General features: G+C 58.9%; 1 protein-coding gene across 1 annotated transcript in view; it reads left to right on the top strand.

The window, feature by feature from the left end:
• The window catches only part of ZFPM1 (zinc finger protein, FOG family member 1), a 33,599-nt gene that overhangs the window by 3,073 nt on the left and 12,017 nt on the right, over positions 1-18,509 (top strand). Inside the window, 2 exon segments of the mRNA XM_039558482.1 lie at positions 11,932-12,063; positions 14,209-14,298. Of these exon segments, the coding sequence (XP_039414416.1) occupies positions 11,932-12,063; positions 14,209-14,298 (222 nt within the window).

Raw genomic sequence — 18,509 nt, 5'->3', positions numbered from 1 at the left:
ACAATTTGTTCCATTGCAAATATGATTAACGCAGGCACTTTAATTATCTGATGGGGGGCAGCTGCATGTGTGTTTTTATTTCTCAAGGTGGTGGGGTGGTTTTGCCCCCCCCCTCCACGCGCTCTGTGGAACGAGCTGGGTTGAGAAGCCGAGCTCTCCCCAGCGCCTGTTATCGGCTGCAGATGTTGCATTAGTTTGATGAGAGCTTTGACTTTTTTTGATGATTATCTCCCATTCTGCTCCGCCGAGCGAACGCATGGGCTGGGGGGGGGGTGGGGAGGGGGGCGGGGGAGGTGAAAACACCGTCGTATTTTTGCGTGTGGATTTTCTTTAATTGCTATTAGATGGTGTCAGATAACGAGTGTGATCTGCGCTGTTAAAGCCGCCGTCTCTTGACGGGTTGTGTTGGGCTGGGCGGGTTTTATTTTTTTTCCTTTTCCTCCTGCACGCTCGCTGCTCCCCGGTGCCGCGTGGGCTCGGCGGCGGTGCCGGGAAGGGGGTCCTGGAGCCGGGCAGAGGGTGGCGGTGCCGGCCGGGCCGTGGGAGCCGTCCTTCCCGGGAGCTTGGAAAATTGCGTTTCTCGTGAAGATGACAGTGGCCAACCCAGCGTCTATTTTTAGCGGCGGCGTGGTGAGCCGGTGGCGTGGGATGCTCCCGGCACGCCTCCTGCCCGCTCCTTCCCGCTGCCTTCCCTCCCTGAGTCGCTCCTTCCCTTTCAGGTGACTCTGTTTCAACCTCCTCTGCTTGCTGCTTTTCTTTTTTTTCTTGCCTGTTTTTCCCCAGCGCTCTGATGCTGCTGCACTTTTCCATCCCCGCCACCTCCGTGCCTCAGTTTCCCCTTCCCCGCCGCCGGGGCGGGGTGGGCGGGGGCTGTTTGGGGCGGTGTTACCCCGGGTGCTCCGTGCGGTGGGGAGGGTTTGCTCCCGGGATGAGCCGGGTGCCGGCACGGCCTCCCAGCTTCGCTCCCAAAAACCGGAATTTTCTGCACATCCCGGGGCTCCCTCAGCCTCGCATCCCCCTGTATCCCACTCCTGGCATCCCGAGGGTGGCATCCCCGTGTCCCACATGTCTGCTACACCCACGGGCGCTGCCTGCCAACCCCTCCCCTCTTGTGCAAACGCCCCAAGGCATTTGCCAGCCCTGGCGCGGTGGCATCCGAGCGGCGGCTCCTCGGAGCTGGCAGGGGTGCGGGTGGCAAAGCCCCGTGGCACAGCTGCCCCCGCAGCGGCTCTGCCCAGCTTGGCTGTCACCGGCCTCTTGGGATGCGCCGTGGGTGACATCGGGGGCTCCCAGGGCCGGGCACCCATCGTGGTCCTCACGGGTGGGACGGCGTTGGGGAGTGACCCATGGGCTGTGGTGCCAGTGGGATACTGGTGGGATGCACCTGGCAGAGCCCACTGTGGGAGTTCTCCCAGCCGTCTGCAGCTGTTTCCCACCGTGGACAAGCCACATTCCTGCTCAGTGGAGGGTCTGGACCAGCCTCAGGTGATGCTGGAGGAAGTTTCCCTCCTCTCTCACAGCCAGTGCTCCAGGTGTGAGCATCCCTGCAGGCCCCAGGTCTGGGAGAAGGGTTGGCACCGTGCTTGGCAGCTGGTGGCCGAGATGACAGCTCGGAGCAGGAAATCCATTCCCCGTGGATAATGAATAACTAGCCCTGGTGGCCAGTGCCACCAGCCCTGTGCCCTGCCAGCCATGGCACACTTCATCCCTCGACGCCAGGGAACCCCGCAAGCCCTTTTGGGACTGTGCTGGGGCTATATCCCAGGATGGCTCTTCCTGGCCATCCCATCTCCGCAGCGGGCAGGGAGGATGAGGGGGATGCTCGGGGAGCGAGGGCTGGAGCCGGGCTGGCCACGGCAGCCAGGAGCATGGCCAAACCAGTTCTGCCGAGAGCCCGGCGCACGTCCCTGCCAGTGCCGCGGCCGCGGGGCGAGAAGGCGGCGCTGGAGCCGCGCCGGCGAGGGAGGCTCCGGAGGCTTTGCCAGGCGGCTGCTTCCAGGGCCCGTGGGCGCCGGGGTTGGGGCGGTTCTGTGTCTGCTGCCGCTCTTCCGCCTCCTGAGCCCCTGGGGGATGCCCCCACGCCATCCCCAGCCCGGGCACACCGGGCGGGCACGGAGCCACGGCGATGGACTGTCCCTGGCATCCCGGGGAAGCCACCTCCAGCTGGGATTTGCACCTCGGGATCCGAAGTGGCGAGGTTGGGCAAGGTCTTATTTTCCATGGTGAATCACGAGGCCACCTAGCAAGCTGCAGCTTCCCCTTTGGCCAAGTTGTGATGCGGCCAGCTCGGCAATCAGGGCTTGGGAAGAAAGCAATCCTTTCCCCACGGGTGCTGCAGGAATTGTGCAAGGAGGCAGTGCCACGGCACAGGTGATCCCAGGTTCCTGGAGAGGGGCAGCCCTGGGTCCCCTCCCTGCGAAGCCAGCAGGGCCACCCAGCCAGGGCAGCATCCCAAAGGCACCGCTGTGTCCACATCCACTGGGGCAGCATCCCTGGGAATCCCCGCACAGTGCAGCATTCCCAGCCCTGAGGGGACACCTACGGCCCTGGGAAAGGAAGGGACAACGCTGCCCAAACTGGGCACAGCGGGGCCGGGGATGGAGCTGCTGGGCCCTGTGTGGTGTTGGTGGATTTGGGGTCAAACACAGCCGAGCTGGCCAAAGGAAGAGGATGTTTTGAGGATGTTTTCCATGCGTGCCGTCCGTCCTACTGCAAAATAACCGTGATGTGCCTTGGAAAACACTGGATGGGGCTTTGCTGTGGAGGGAAAACCAGCCCAGAGGCACAGCCGGGGCTGAGATCCGATGCTGCCCGGAGAGAGGATGTGAGTAGAGGAACCGAGGAGCGAGGAACCTGGAGCTTTTGGGAATTCAGCGTTTAAGAAGATACATTGGAAAAGGCCTCTGTGCCAGCCCTGCACCGCACTCCACCTCTGCTCCATGCTGAGGGCATGGATTTCTCTTCCTGTGGGGCCAAGAAAGCAGCTCCCCCACTTTGGAGAAGGGCAGGAATGGGAGCAGGAGGCCAGTATCTCCTTTTTGTTCTGCGCCACATCCCATGACTGCCTTTGCTGCCTGACTCAGGGCTTTTGGCCGCTCCGGCTTGGCCAGGCTGTGTCCTGCTGCTCCTTTTATCAGGAAAGTTCAAGTGTTTCGGGGCTAATACAGTTCCCTCTTCCGATGGCTGCCCGGCAAAGGCTCCACATTGTTCCTGCAGCAACATGTTTTTTTGGAAGGGCTGAAATGCCGAAAGGAATGCAACTGCTGACCTTGGGCTGCAGTGGGGTTAAGGAGTGTGTGCCTATGAGTCACTGCAGATAAGAGCCTTCCACGGCTTTTTTCCTCCAAAATAATTCTTTATCTCCTCTTTCTCACATCAACATATTTTCTTGACATCTCCCAGTCGATAGCGCGTGGAGGAAATGCGCTCCTCTAATTTGTTCATCTGATGAAACGTGGATCCATTGTTTTCCCTCGGCCTTGGCCGGCCCGGAGCGTGACCCCGGGATCTGGGGATGCGCCTCCGAGTCAGTGCCCAGGGCTTGGGGATGGTCAGTGGGGCCGGCGGCCCAGAACTTTGGGAAGGCTCAGTGGAGTTACGGCCCGGAGATTTTGGGGGTCAGCGTGTGGGGTTTTAGGGATGTTCCATGGGGTCAGTGCTTGGAGCTTTGGGAGTATTTAGGGTTGGCACCTGCGTTTCTGGGGATGCTTGAGGGGATCGGTCCCCAGGGTTTGGGAATGTTTGATGGGGTCAGTGCCCCTTGCTTTAGGGATGGGCTTTGGTCAGTGCCCAGGATTTTGGGAATGTTTGGCACCCTGGACTTTGGGGATGCCCAACAGATTCAGTGCTTGGGGCTTTAAGGATGCACCTTGGGGTCAGTGCCCAGGAATTTAGGGATGCTTGAAGGGGTTTGGGGATGCTCATCGAGGTCAGTCCCTGTAGCTTTGGGAATGTGCCTTGGGATGGTACCCAGGGCTTTGGGATGCTCGATGAGATCGGTGCCTGGGGTTTTGGGGATACTTCTCTGGCTCTGTGCCTGGGGCTTTGGGAATGCACCTTGGGGTCAGTCCCCAGAGCTTTGGGGATGCTCCTCCAGGACAGCACCCGGGGTGCACAGAGCTTTGGGAATGTGGGGCCGCGAGCAGCAGGGAGAGCATCCCCAGCCCAGGAGGGCACGGCGGGGAGGAAAAGCCGCTTTTCCCTCCCCTCCCTGCTCCGCCGGGAAGTTTGGCCGCTCGCTCTCTTCTCCGTCTCCCAGCCGAGGCCTCTCATGCTACTCGCAGCTCCTATGATAATGCGGAAAGTTGAACTGGCCCCATTACTGCGCTGCGATGGTTGCCGCGATAAGGGCCCGATAATGGCAGCGATAGCGGCAGCTCGGTAGCCAATGGCTCCGCCGCTCCTCCCATTAACATTCCCCACCACGGCCGGGCTCGGAGCTGCCTATCTGCTCTCCATTTCCACTCCTCCGCTAGATAAGAATGGAAATACTGACTTCATAGCTCACTGATTAAAGTGTCTGGATTTCTTGATAATACACAGATAAATTATGTTTTTCAAAAAGAAGGTAGGGAAGGGAGTGCGAGGGGAGGGAAAAACCTCCAGTCCATTTTTATTATTTTTTTTTCTTCTTCTTCCTTCCCTCTTTCTGGCCATGCCCTGGGAGTTGGGGTTTTTGCTGCTCCAAAATGCCCTTCCCAGCAGGAAGGCAGAGCCCTGTGAGGCGCCCTCAGGAACGGGGTGGGGAGAAAGGATTTTTGGGAGCCACGCGGATGGGGTGTAGGGCACGTCCAGTCGTGTCCCTGTGCTGGGATGGAGATGCTGTTCCTGCATCCAGGGACCTGGATCACAGGGAGCTTGGGCTTTGCCAGCTGATCCTGGCAGTTGCTGGGGCAGGACCTAGGGATGCTCGGGAAGCATCTCCATGTCGGTATCCATCTCGCTGGTTCTGCTGCTCCCTGGTTCTCCCTGCCCTGGATGCTTTGGAGCAGCCTCATCCCTCTGCCCCGTCCACACGTAACTCCCTGACTTCCCTCGCTCATCCCCACTGGAGCAAACAGAGCTTCCAGGCTTTTTGGTTTGGAAAAGGTATCGACCACGAGAATCTGGGTTTGTTTCATCTAAATATAAAACTAAAGAGCAAACAGTATAAAGTTCATTTTTTAATGTGCTGCCCCATTCTAGTCGGGCTGCTCTCTTTATTTTTTTTAGGGGAACTGTGATAAAAAGCAGAGATAAAGCCAGGACTGTTTTGTGTAGGAGTCGGTATCTGCGTTATCTATCTCCCTTTTTCACTCTCCGAGCAGCTCTGTTGTTTTTTACTCTTATCTCGCTCCACCAAAATGCCAAGAACAGGAAAAAAAAAAAAAAAATTAGAAAAAAGAAAGAGGCAGCCCAGGCACGTTTACACAGAGAGAACTCGGCGTCCACGGGGCTGGGCAGGAGAAGGGCTTGGAGTTGGAGGAAGAGGAGGGTTGGGGTGCTGGGAAGGCAGGGAAGGTTTTTTGGGAGCAGCGCTGTCACAGGGATCTCCGTGTGCCAGCTGCTCTCAGATGGGCCACCCAGCCTGGCTGTACCCTCTGAGGGTCCTTCCCTGCTCCTGGAGCTCCCACAGCTCCTGCTCGTGGCCACAGTGTTCCCTGGAGTGCTCCAGGATGGCACTGGGAGCTGGGATCAGGCACCCTGTGGGACTGGGAGCAGTAGGGACATCCCGGGCAGAGCGTGTTTGCTGATGTCCCCTTATCCCTGTCCTTGTCCCCATCCCTCCGGCCTTGTCATCACCCAGGGCTGTCACAGACTGAAAGGCTTGGGGTGGACACTGGAGACCATCCCTGTTCCCTTTCCATCGCTTTTGGGAGCAGGATGGGCCTGGAGCTGCTTCCCACGGGAAGGGGGATGGCTCCAGCTCGGCATCTCCGGGGTAATTTGTCGCTGGATTAGCCCAGAGCTTGACCTCTGTCCTCGCTGTCACCTGGTATTGATGTGCTCTGAGCATCCCCACCCCCAGCCATTCCTGGCTGGAATGCCTTTATTCCAGGTGGGAGAAGAAGTATCCGAATCGAGGGGTTTTCCCCAGTTCCGCCCTCTGGCAGGGAGCAATGGTGGCACGCTTGGAGCCTGATCCTCATGGCTGGAGTCTCTTCCCTTGTTGTTGGGTATCCAGCTGCTCCCGAAGTGCCTGAATCCTGGATCACCATGGGGATAAACGCCTCAAACTGCTCTTGGGTGGGGAGTGGGTGGAGACGCCTCCAGTCCCCCCAGTAAGGACCAGTCCTTGTCTTCCAGTCTCACCAGCTGCCTCAGTTTCCCTGCTGCGCTCTGAGCAGCCTCTCGTGGCTCCGTGTGCTCTCCAGCCGGGAAGGCAGGCCCACGTTCAGCACATCCCTTCTCCCGGAGCAACCCCATCCATCTGCTGCGCCGAGGCCGGGGACGGCTCCATTCCGCTCTCTCCTCTCTCCAAATCTATCAGGGCCTTATCGACCCCATCTGAAACCTAAAGTCACTCCATTGTCATTGTCCCCGGATCTCTTCCCTCGCTGTTTCCCCGCATCCCCTCCCTCGTGCGCGGCTGATCCGCCGGCCGTTCCTATTGGGAATGGCGGCCCCCGGAGCGCCCCAATCTCCCGGGATCTCTCGGTGGTTTATCGGCCCATCGGAGCCGGGGCTGGCGGGGCCGGCGCTGGCGCCGCTCGCCGCTGATAAAGTTACAGAGTTCAGGCAGTGATGAATGTTCAGTAACTGCACCCGCCGCGATCCCGCCTGGGCTTGGCAGCACGAGCAGCCCCGGCTGAAACCAATCCCTCCCCTATCAGCAGCGCTGCTTTTTCTCAGGCTCGGCCTCTCCCCAGTTCTGCTCTTCCCCAGGGGGCTCCCCTGGGGCAGCCCCAGCACTGAGGGATGCTCCGGGGGGCTTCATCCCAGGAATGGTGTCTGGATTTCACCCTGGAGTGGTTTGGGTTGGAAAGGAACTTAAAGCTCATCCGGCTCCAGGGCCGGGACCTTCCGCCAGACTGGGCTGTGGTGGTTGGGACAGAGCAGCTCCCCAGCAGCAACTGGAGCATCCCATCCCATCCCAGCCTTCCCAGCACCTCCATTCCCGCTCTGTCCTTCATTCCCCTCCTGGAAAAGTTAGGCCTAAGTATATTACAAGTTCAGTCGTTATTAGAAATCTCATGATTATTGTTAATACCACCCCATGAGCAATGGCAGCATCACTCACCACCTCCATGCCCTCACCACCGTTTACTCCCCTCCTGGAATAAATTAGGCCTAGTAGATTATAAATGTAATAATATTAATTGTTATAAAACCCCTCATGAGCAGTTGGAGCATCTCCCCCACCAGGGGTTACAGCATCACCCAGCACCTCTATCCCCTATTCCTCTGCTGGATAAATTAGGCCTAAATACAAAAATGTAATAAGTTTATAAATGTCATTTATAAATGATTATAGATATCCCCTGTCAGCAATCACAGCATCCCCACCACCTCCTGGATAAACCAGTAATAATTTAACAACAAATTCATAAATCCCCCCCTTCACCTTCCAACTCTCCAACCATGTATTGTTCTTTCTTTGCCCTTTTCCCCCAGGGCACCCCGGGAAGGGTCAGGGTGAGTTTTATCAGGGGGTGATGGAGAAGGGCCTCAAATTGGAGATAAAGCCCCCGGGGGCCGGCCCCAGCCGCTATCGGCTCCGTGCACGGGGCTGATCTTTCGCGGGGAGATACCCATGGGAAGAGCCCGGCCCGGGATGCTGCAGCCGGGCTGATAGGGAACAGGGCTGAGTTGTGCCCCAGAAAGCCCCTTTTTCTCCCAGACAGACTCCAGACTATTGGAATTGAGTGCAGCATCACCTGAGGGAAGGGAAGATGTCCTGTTGGATCACTGACGGGACCTTTGAGGGCCGGCGTCCGCCGAAACCTCGTTTGTCCCGGCTTGGCGTTCCCGATCCACAGGGAACGGGCTCGGGAGCAGCCGAGGTCGTTGGTAAAACAAACATTGGTAGGGCCCAGGGAGGAATTGGGTGAGAAGAGCGGGCGGCTGTCCCATCAGATACCGGCAGCAGCCGGGATTTGCAGCCCGGGTTGTTCTCCGGGTGTTTCTGGCTGCAGGGCGGGCACGGCACAGTCTTGCCACCAGACCCTGGGGAATCCCGGCATGTCCCGGATCCCACCAAACCACCAGCGATGCCCTTCCTAAAGGAGCAGCTGGGACTGTCTCCAGCAGCATCTCTCCCTGAGGAGTACCAGCCCTTTGCTCTGGGCTCCATAATTTGGGGGGAAAGGAGGTGATTTAGGGGCAGCGAGGAAGCTATGCCTGAGTGGAATTCCCACATTTCCAGCATGAGGTGATGGGTGAGCATCCTGGTGATGCTTCATGCATCCCAAAATCTGGTTTGGAGCCTCGCCAACCTGCTTTGAGTTGGTTTCCATCATCATCATTATTATTGTTGTTGTTATTATTACCGTGGGGTTTTAATTGGAAGAGGATGGTGCCAGCACAGGGATGAGGAGGAGCTGGAAGGATGCAGAAGGGATCCTTCATTACACTGCCCGCCTGGTCAGCTGGAATATCCCATCCCCCAGGGTGCCCTGGCACAGCTGGGGTGTCCCCTCTGTCCCCCACCCAGTGACACCCAGAGCCAAGGCTGAGCTTTGAGGTGCCTGGAGAGAAGGTTTGGGATGTGAGGCCATCCGGCTCCGGGCTCTGTCCCTCGTTCCCTGCCTCCTGGAGCCTTTCTTGGACTCATCCCCTGCCCAATGGGACTTGGAGGAATTTTTATTTTAGAAATAAGAGTCATGGATTCCCAGAACGGTTTGGGTTGGAAGGACCTTAAAGCTCATCTCCTTCCTCCCCCTCCACAGGCGGGGACACATTCCATTAGCCCAGGTTGCTCCGAGCCCAGTCCAACCTGGCCTTGAACGCTTCCAGAGACGGGAATTGGAAGGAGTTGGATGGGAATTTTTATTTAAATTCGTATTTAAAAATAAACACTTGGACCTGACGGCAGCGCCGAGCGCCAGCCAGCAAAGGCAGGTTGCCACCAGCCCACACGTGTTCCCGATCCAGGACCTGCTTTCCACCACGGGAACTCCTCCTCCTCTTCCTCCTCCTCCTTCTCCTCCTCCTCCTCCTCCTCCTCCTCCTCCTCCTCCTCCTCCTCCTCCTCCTCCTCCTCCCTGCTCCAGAGCCGGTGGGAAAGTCTGTGGCTGTTGCTATTTTCTATCTGTTATCAAGGCCTCTTATCACTTTGCTCTTGTCTCCGTGCCGGCTCTCCGAGCGCCCAGGGTCTCGCTCTTGGCAGCCTGGAAAAGTCCCCCCCCCCCAACCTCCTTGATATTCCCTATATTCTTTTGCCTTTCATTTAATTTACCAGCTAAGCACAAAGAATCAAGAAAAGCTTTATTGTTCCTGCGCTGGGAGAGCCTTAATTGGAGTGCAGCGATCAAATCATTACCTGGATAACTCCGGGTTTCCCTGGGAATGCCGACCCTCGGCCCCAGCCCTGGTGGCACGGGCTCACGGCCTCGGCTTCCTGCAAGTTTTTAGAGTCACCGTCGGTTTTTATTTTTTCTTTTTTTTTTGAGGAAAAAAGAAGAAAAAGAAGAAGGAAAAAAAAAAAGAAATCCTTGCTCGTTATCAATAAAAAAAAAAAAGAGAAGGAGGGAGGGAGAAGAGTTAATCGTCGAAGCGGAGTATCTTGGAAGGGAGCGTTTTTTGGCTCTTCCCCTCTCTGTAAAACCAGCCTCAGTAATTCAGTTTTAAAGCATGAAAAAAGGGAGTTGATGAAATTCCACTATCAGCACCGAACCAATATGCAAAATATCTCGCCGAGAATCAAATAGCTATTATGTTTTCATTTCCATTTCAGCGTATTTGCTTAATGAAGAATAGACAGATCAGGCCAGCCGAGGGAGGCTGTGTGCGGTGATAACTGTGCAGGGCTCCCAGCAATCCCAGCAAGTGACGCTCCGCTCCTGCTCCGTGCTCCCTCTCCCTCACTCATTTTTCTTTTTTTTCCCCCTTTTTTCCCCGTTTTTTAGAGTTGTTTTCCCAGCGGTTCGTTTAACCCGCGCAGCTGGGAGCGCTGGCGGTGCCTCCATGGGCACCCATCCGTGGGGAGTGGGATGCTGCAGCGGGGTCGGGATGCATCCCAGGCCGTGATTCCGGGATGCTGTTGGCCACCCCTCCTCCCCACGGGCACTGGGTGACGCCGTGGTCCCCAAACGCCATGGTTGGGTTTATGTGGAGCATCCCCATCTCCCTCGCGCTTGGGAGTGTTTTGGGGTGGGATGTGGGATGCATCCAGGGACGGTGTGAGATGATTCCAGGGTGCTGTTGGCCGCCAGTCATCCCCTTAGCAGGTTTGACACAGTTGGGTTTGTGTGGAGCATCCTCATCTTCCTCATGGCTGGGCCCCTCAGTGTTTTGGGGTGGGATGTGGGTGGTCCCAGGATGCATCCAGGGATCGCAGTGACGAGATTCCGGGATTGCTGATTCCCCGTCATCCCTGTAGGCACTGGGAGACACCGCAGTACCCAAACCCCAGCTGGATTTACATGGAGCAGCCCCATCTCCTTCCTGGTCAGGGACAGACATTTCAGGGTGGGATGTGGGTCATCTCAGGATGCATCCAGGGACCCCAGTAACGTGGTATTGGGATGCTGTTTGACGCCCGTCACCCCTGTAGGAACTCGGTGACACCCCAGGACTCAAACCCCAGCTGGATTTATATGGGGCATCCCCATCTCCCTCCTGGCTGGGGATGGACATTTCAGGGTGGGATATGGGATGCATCCAGAGACCATGGATGGGATGCTGTTGGCTGCCCATCACCCCTGTAGGCCACGATGCTGTGGTACCAAAGCCATGCCCATCCTGCTTCCCGCTGTTCCCGGGCAGGATGTGGGTGGTCTCGGCACCCTTGGGTGGGTGCCAGGTGCCCTCCTGGTCCCACCCCTCCCTTCCCAGCCCTGTCCACCCCTCCCTGGGCAGGCTGGAGGTGCCAAACCCCGGCGCAGGCGAGCGTTGGGTTAACTTTATCAGAAGCCCAAGAGCCGTGAAGGCGTGAAGGAAGAAATTAGCCTAACAATGTTTCATTTACAGCGGGAGAAACGATTTGTTAGCTGGCGATTGTTTCTGAATATTATCAGAGCCTTTTTAATTGTGCTGGAACTGAAATTAGCAGAATTAGAATAAATTGCCTTCCCTTCTCCGGCAGCCTCTTTATTCACGCTCATTGTTGTGTGCTTTGTATAGATTATGGGCTCTTTGTTCTGCTGCTGTAAATATACATGCCTGGAGTCACGGCGAGCAGCTGAGGTCTGCAGACGGGCTGGCCCCACTCCGATCCCCCCGTGATCCCCCGATCCCGGGCCCGGGTGGGGCCCCGGCAGCCCCCGGCACCGCGGCGTCGTGCGGTGCCAGCCTCGTGTGCCGCCGGTGCTGGGCCTTGCTGTCGTGCTTTGGGGGGGACAGGGACGCTGCATTGCCATGGAAACGGCCGAGAGGGGTGGCAGGGCTGAGGGGTGTCCCCCTGTGCACCCCCGTTGTCCCCTCTGTGTCCCCCCTGCAGCGTCATCCCCCTCTGTCTGCGTCCCCCGTCAGATAAGGGGTGGCTATTTCTGGGGTCCCTTTTGGGGACGGGTGACGCCACAGCCGTGTGCCCCCCTTGCTGCCAGGCTTGTTCCCCGCAGTGCCTCAGGGAGGGGACGCCTCAGGAACACCTGGAGCAAGACACGGCCACCTCTGCAAGGGGACAGGGGACCCCAGGGAGGTGCTGGGCCATGGGACGGCTGGGCAGGGGCTTTCCCTTCCCTTCCTGTGGGGTGTTTCCTCCCAGCATCCTGATTTCCCGGCTGGGAAAACCTCCTGGGGTCTTTTCCCTCGGGTTGTCCCCTTCTAACCAGCCTGTCCGTGTTCCTGCAGGTTCCCTGGCAGCGATGGAGGAAGGTGAGGATGCCCCGGTGGGGGACAAGAGCCCCTCGGAGAGGGACGGGGCCACCTCGGACCGCGAGGGCTCCGCCGAGCGCGACACCTGCAGCCCCCCCGGCAGTGACGGTGAGCCCTGGGACTGTCCCTGCTGTCCCCTCCCCACGGGGACAGTCTCTGCTGGTGGGGCAGGGTGTTAATTAGCTAACGAAGCAGCGTGGCCACCCCTTGGGACTGGTGGGTCAGTGATACCCCCGTGTCCCTGGGGGGTTCCATCCCTCTGGGCAGCCTCTGGCCGGTGGCAGGACGCCCTGGGGACAGCCCAGGCTGCAAAGTCGTGTCCCTTGGGGGATAAAGTGACCCCACTGGGGTGTAGAGTCACAGAGTTTGGGGTACAAAGTGACCCTTTACAGGGATGTAAAGGGACCCTTTGGGATAAAAAGTGACCCCTTTGGGTGCAAAGTGACCCCTTAGGTGCAAAATGACCCTTCCCCCTTCCTTGGGGTGCAAAGTGTCCCATCCCAGGGATGCAGAGTGACCTCTTGGGGTACAAAGTCACATCCTTTGGAATACAAAGTTCCTTTCCCCATTCAAGATCTTGGTCACGTCCCTCCGGGTGCAAAGTTCCTGCTCCCAGGGCACAAAGTCCCATCCCTTGGGGTACCAAGTGACTCCCCCAGGGTGCCCAGCAGCCCCACAGGCCACAGGTGCTGGCCCTGGGTGGGTTGGGGGCACAGGGCCGTTGGTGCCACCGTGCTGCCCACGCAGCCGCCAGGCTGCCGCCGTGCCGAGCTGCACTGCGCTGTGCCGCGCCCCAAAGGTGGCTGCGACTCAGGGCCGGGCTGAAACAGTCCCAGATATCCTTTAAGTTCCTTCCTGTGGAGGTGGGGGCAAATCCCAATCAGTTAATGTTTGCAGTGCCCTTTGAGATAACCGCGCCGGGGCAAGGCTGCGCCGCCTCACCGAGCCCAGCCGCGGCTCCCGGCAAACCCCGCTGCCTCCTACTGCTGGCTCTGGGGGAGAAGTGTCCCCCAAAACCAGGGCAGCCAGGCCACGATGCACCAGAGATCTGCACCAGCTGGGGCAGGGGAGGACCCCGATAACCGGGATAGGGAGGGGACCCTGAGAGTTGGGACAGGGACAGACCCCAATAGTCAAGATAGGGAAGGGACCCAAATAGCTGAGACAGTCAGGGACCCCAAAATTTGGGGCAGGGAAGGGACCCTGATGTCCCCAACAGATGAGGTAGGGAGAGATCCCAATAGCCAGGGCAGGGAGGGGACCCCCATATTTGAGGCAGGCCAGGGGATCCCAACGGCCAAGGCAGGGAGTGGACCCTGATAGTTGGAGCAAGAAGAGACCCCGATTTCGGGGAAAGGACCCCGACAGCCAGGGCAGGGAAGGGATCCTACAGCACAGCAGGGAGGGAGCCCGATAATTGGAACAGGGAGGGGACCTGATAACTGGAGCAGGGAAGGGACCCCAGTAGCTGAGTCAGGGCGGTCTCCCAGGCAAACTTTGCTCAGCGGTGGAGGGAAGCGAGGTCTCTTATCTGATGGGGGAGCAGAGCTGGGGGCGAGGAGCCGGAGCCGGGGCGCGGAGCTGCACCTGGCACTGGCCTGCCTCGATAAAGAGGTGATAGCAGAGATAAGGCCAAGCAGCAATAACGGCCACTAAAGCTTTCAGCGCGATGGATAAAAATCGATATGCCAGGCACTTTGATTTATAGCCAAAAATAATAGGACTTTTATACCCGGTGATTGATTTATTTGATGTTAATCATTGCGCTTATCACCTGTATTAATAATCTCCGATGGCGGTGACGTCACCGCTGGGCGGCCGTGGTGGCGCCGATCGATTGGGCTCCGCGCTGCCTGATCCGCCCGGGACGCCAAGGCAAACATGTACTTTGGGCACTAATCTGCCACACTGTCATATGCAGATTGGCCTTATCAGCCCATCTCCAGCAGCAGTTAATGGAGAAAATAATTGTTATCAAGTTGCTATGAATACGCCACAAATAGAGCCGTGAGGGGAGCGGGGCGCAGCCCGCTGGCGTGGGATGGCACGGATGTGCCGCGGGCTTGGGCTGGGCTGGGGAGTCTTTGGGGTGGAGGGGCTTGGCTGGCCTGATGGGGCATTCCCAGGGGGATGTGAATCCCCTCCCTGTGGCCATCCCACGGGTGGCACCGGGCCCCGTGGTCCCAGCCCCCATGGAATGCTGCCCCTGTAATTCTCTGCTCGTGACCTGCTGCCTTCCCCCTCCTGCTGCAGAGTCCAGAGATGCTCTGGAGAGTCCGAAGGAGCCAGACAAGGCGGATCCTGGAGAAAACCCCCAGGAGCCGGACACATGGAACGGGCCAGGTGAGTCCCTGGTGTGTGGCCGGTCGTCCTGCTCCGTCCCAGCGTCCTCACTGGATCTGCTGGAGCGCTCCTCAAGCATTCCCCTCCTCTTGCAAGCACCAGTATGAGGAGGACTGGGAGCGCTGGGAGCCGGGCAGGCTGCACAGCCCAGAACTCCTGCTGGAGGGGAGGTGTGAGGCGATGGCTGTCACTCGCCGCGTCCCCGGGATGCTGTTGGGATGGTAAAAGCGGATTCTGGAGCAGCAGGGATGCCATCCCCACAGCTGGCATCACTCTTGCTGGCACTGGCAGGGTTTGGACCCACCCTGCGTCGCACCAGGGCACTTCACCAACATCCTGGCAACCACAAGAGTGACGCTGGGGTGGTTTGGTGATGGTTATCAAAACCCCAAGGAGAGAATTCAGCCTCTATCTCCCCCTGGTATCTCCATGGGCACCGGGGCACCGGCGAGGCCGGGCTGGCCCTGTGGGCACCCCCAGCCCTATCACCCATTATCTCCAAAGCCACGAGGTTACGGGGCTGTGCCACATGGATTCACAGAGTCACGGAATGTCTGGGGTTGAAAGGGAGCTCTGGAGATCATCCAGGCCAAGGCAGGGGCACCTGGAGCAGGTGGCACAGGAACACGTCTGGGTGGGACTGGAATGTCTCCAGACAGGGAGACCCCACGCCCTCCCTGGGCAGCTGCTCCAGGCCTCTGCCACCCTCCATGGGAAGCTCTTCCTGATCTTGAGGTGGAACTTCTTGTGGTTTAGTTCATGGCCATCGCTGCTTGGTTGGAGTCGTGGGTTGTTCCACTGGGAACGGCTCCTGGCAGGTGGATGGGGATGGGACCAGGGGAACCTGAGACCTCCAGGGGTGGATGTGCCGCATTTCGGGCCCTGATGGTGCTGCCCACACCCTGCTCCTCCCAGGGGAGCTCCCAGCTTTGGGGTAGGGAAGTGGTGACCCCGATCCAGGGCAGCGATCGGCCTTTGGGGATGGATGCCCCGGGCGGGTCCCGCTGTGTCCCCAAGGCCACCAGGCTGCGGGTGCTGGAGGTGCCTGGGAAGCGGCGGCTGCCAGCACACATGCTCCTGCAGCTGCCCAAATCCCCACAGCCCGGCGGCAACCCCGCTCCCCCTTCCCGCCCGGCCAAGGGGAAGCTCCTGCCGGCCCCGCTGATATCCCGGCCCTTCCTGCGTGCGGGGCAGGAAGGAGCTGCGAGGCCACCCCCGGCTCCTCCTTATCTGCTCCCCAGCCCTTTGCCCCCGGCGCTCCCGGGATCCCAGTGCAGGGCAGGAGGGGGCTGCCGCTCCAACCCCACGGATCCCCCCGTTCCCTGTGGGGTCACCATCAGCCCCTCATCCCCAGCTCCCGAAAGGAGCCAGGCAGCCTGGCTGAGGCTGTGCCTCCCCTTCCCCCTCGCCTCTCGGAGCGGGTTATTTGCATTCTTTACGTAAAAGAGATTTTATTATCGGCCTCTCGCAGCCCATCTCTATTCTGGTAATTGGAGTGGTGTTAATTTCGGTGTGGCTGGGAGTCGCTGGCGGGCCGGCGATGCCGTGCCGATAGGGTGTTCCTCTCGCACCAACCGCCGTGATAGCCCCGGCTATCAGGAGCTCTGCAGGCTCGGCACTTATCAGGGATGGAGCTGGCGAAAAGGGAAGCTCGGAGCAGCCTGAATTTTCTGCTTTATCTGACAGGATCCGCCGGGTGTCAGCCATGGCGGCCACGAGGATGCGCCGCGCCGGGGGGGCCTTTGTTCGCGCCCCGCGGGGCCTCCCCGTCCCCTGGGCGGTTTTGGGGGGTCACTGGGTCACCCCCGCTGTGGGTTGGTGCTCCCAGAGGTGTTCCTGCTGTTCCAGAGGGGATGTGGCCTGCCAGGACCTCGCCCTGGGGCTCCCCAGCCCCACGTGGCAGGAGCGAGAAGGGGGGTTTTGGTTTATCTTTGAAATGACCTTGCTCCCTGGAGGGGGCCGCAGCTCATCCGGCTGACGGGCAAATTCCCGGGAGCTGGAGGCTGAAATGCTCAACCTGGGAGCCTCTACGGATGTGCCACCCCTTCATCCAGGGTGCTGGGATATCCTGGCTCGGTTCTGCTTCCCAATGGAGCATGGCCATGCTTTGCGCTCACTCCATCCTCTGGCGGGGCTGGAGACAGGATGCCCATCCTTCCCAGATTCCCCCAAACCATCCCAAATTCCCCCACAGCCTCAGGTTTCCATCTTTCCCACTCATTTTGGTTTGCTCTGGAGAAGGGCCAGTAGCAGAGAATTTTGGGAGCACCCACAGCCTCCAACTCCCATCCCAGGGCTGTCCCATCCCTGCCCAGCCAGCCTCAGCAATTCCAGCCAGTTTTCCCAGAAGGATGAGACGAAAAGCTCTGGCAAATTTCACGTGGAGCTGGGGCAGGAATGAAAGCAGAGCAGAGCCCTGCTGGGGGACAGGCTGCTCAACCACACAATGAGCCACCAGAGAATTCCCAGCGGGAGCTGCCGGGAGGCTGCAGCCCCTGGGAATCCCGGGTTCTTCCCTTTCCACCAGGTGGGACGAAGCTTTTTCGCTTTTGTCCCTGTGGGAACACCATGGGCAGGGCCGGGATGGAGGAGCTGTGACCAAACCCTGGGTGGCTTCTGCGTTGTCCCAGCCAGTCGTGTCCCACCAACTTCCCAGGGAATTCTTCACCCCCTTCCCCACATCGGCATCACAATTTGCAGCTCCACCTTGCTGAACCCCAAGCCCTGCTGCTGTCTTGCCTGCTTGGGCTTTATTTAGTAATTAATTCCTCATTATGAAATATTAATTTAATATTAATACTTCCTCTGGGAGGTAACGATGGCTCTGGGTTGATTACAGAGCTCCGGCTCCTCTCCCGATCCCCCCAAACCCATCCTCACCCCCCACCCTCCATATCGGGATGGCACAGTGCAACTCATTTTTTTGGTGCATCTAATTAAAACTCCCAACTCCTTTTTTTTTCCCCCCAGCTCCCCCTTCCCCTGTGCTCCCGCTCCCCTTCGGTTGTGTTTATCTCCAGCTTCAATAATCTCCGGCTGCCCGGAGTTTGTCTGGAAACCTCAAGGTTTATTATCGGGGCGAGCAGGGCACAATGGGGGGGACGGCTCGTCCGGGGGGTGGGGGACATGGCCCCCGCCACGTCTGCCCCATCCCTCCCCCTCCACCCTGGTATGTGTGGGTGGGAAAAATTATTCCAGCTATTCCGTTTTATCGCTGGGAGTGGAGCAGCAGAGAGCGGTGCTCGTGGGAGAATGCTGGGGGATGGGCGCAGTGGGGATTCAGGGAATTGGCACCCCACCGTCCCAAATCAGGGGGTGCTCAGCACCCTGACATCCTCCCCCTGCCCAGCTTGTGTCCAGCAAATCCTCCTGCCAAAGGCAGCGGGATGGGGACGATCCCAGCAGTGCTGGAGGCACCTGTCCTGGATTTGGGACATGGAAGAGCACCTGTCCCTGCTGGGGTCACTGCAGGGTGGAGGGGACAGTTTGGGGACACTGATACAGAGAAGGGATGCTCCGACTGGTTTGGGGACGTTGCTGAGTGGAAGGGTGATCAGAGCAGTTTGGGGACATGGCTGGGATGGAGGGATGCTCAGGATCCTTTTGGGAACATTGGCAGTGTGGAGGGATGCTGGGGATGTTTGGGAACACTGGCAGTGTGGAGGGATGCTCAGGATCCTTTTGGGAACACTGGCAGTGTGGAGGGATGCTCAGGCATCTCTGTTCCCATCTCCCTTCCATTTTCCCTTGGGAAGCAGAGCAATGTCTCACACTCTTGTGGTGAGAGCCCTGAGGGTGATGCTGCCAGCCTGGTGATGATTGACAGCTGTCAATCACTCCTCTTGCTGCTCTGCCCTGGCTGGATCTGAGGACCAATGGGGATTTGGGGCTTGGACCCTCCTTCTCCACCTGGGTACCCCCTTCCTGGGGGCTCTCCCATCCCCCTGCAGGCACTTGGGGCTGTGGCACGGACCCCCCTGTGGTCCCCTCCCCTTTTCCGGACGGGATATCTTCCCTCTGCATCGGCTCCGGGGCCCCTGCGTTCCCCTTCCTCCCCCTCTCCGGCTTCCTGCCCCCGCCAGTGCCCTCTTCCCACTGCCTGGGCAGAGCTGGGGGGTCCCAGCAGCCCTGGGAGAGGGGACAGAGCAGGGACAGGGTGTCCCTGGCACAGGGGTCCCGCCACCCTGGCAGCCCTGGGGAAGCCAGGAAGT

Source organism: Corvus cornix, chromosome 11 (genome assembly GCF_000738735.6).
Source record: "Corvus cornix cornix isolate S_Up_H32 chromosome 11, ASM73873v5, whole genome shotgun sequence".
Classification (NCBI taxonomy): domain Eukaryota; kingdom Metazoa; phylum Chordata; class Aves; order Passeriformes; family Corvidae; genus Corvus; species Corvus cornix.
This window is presented reverse-complemented; position numbering and strand designations above follow the sequence as displayed.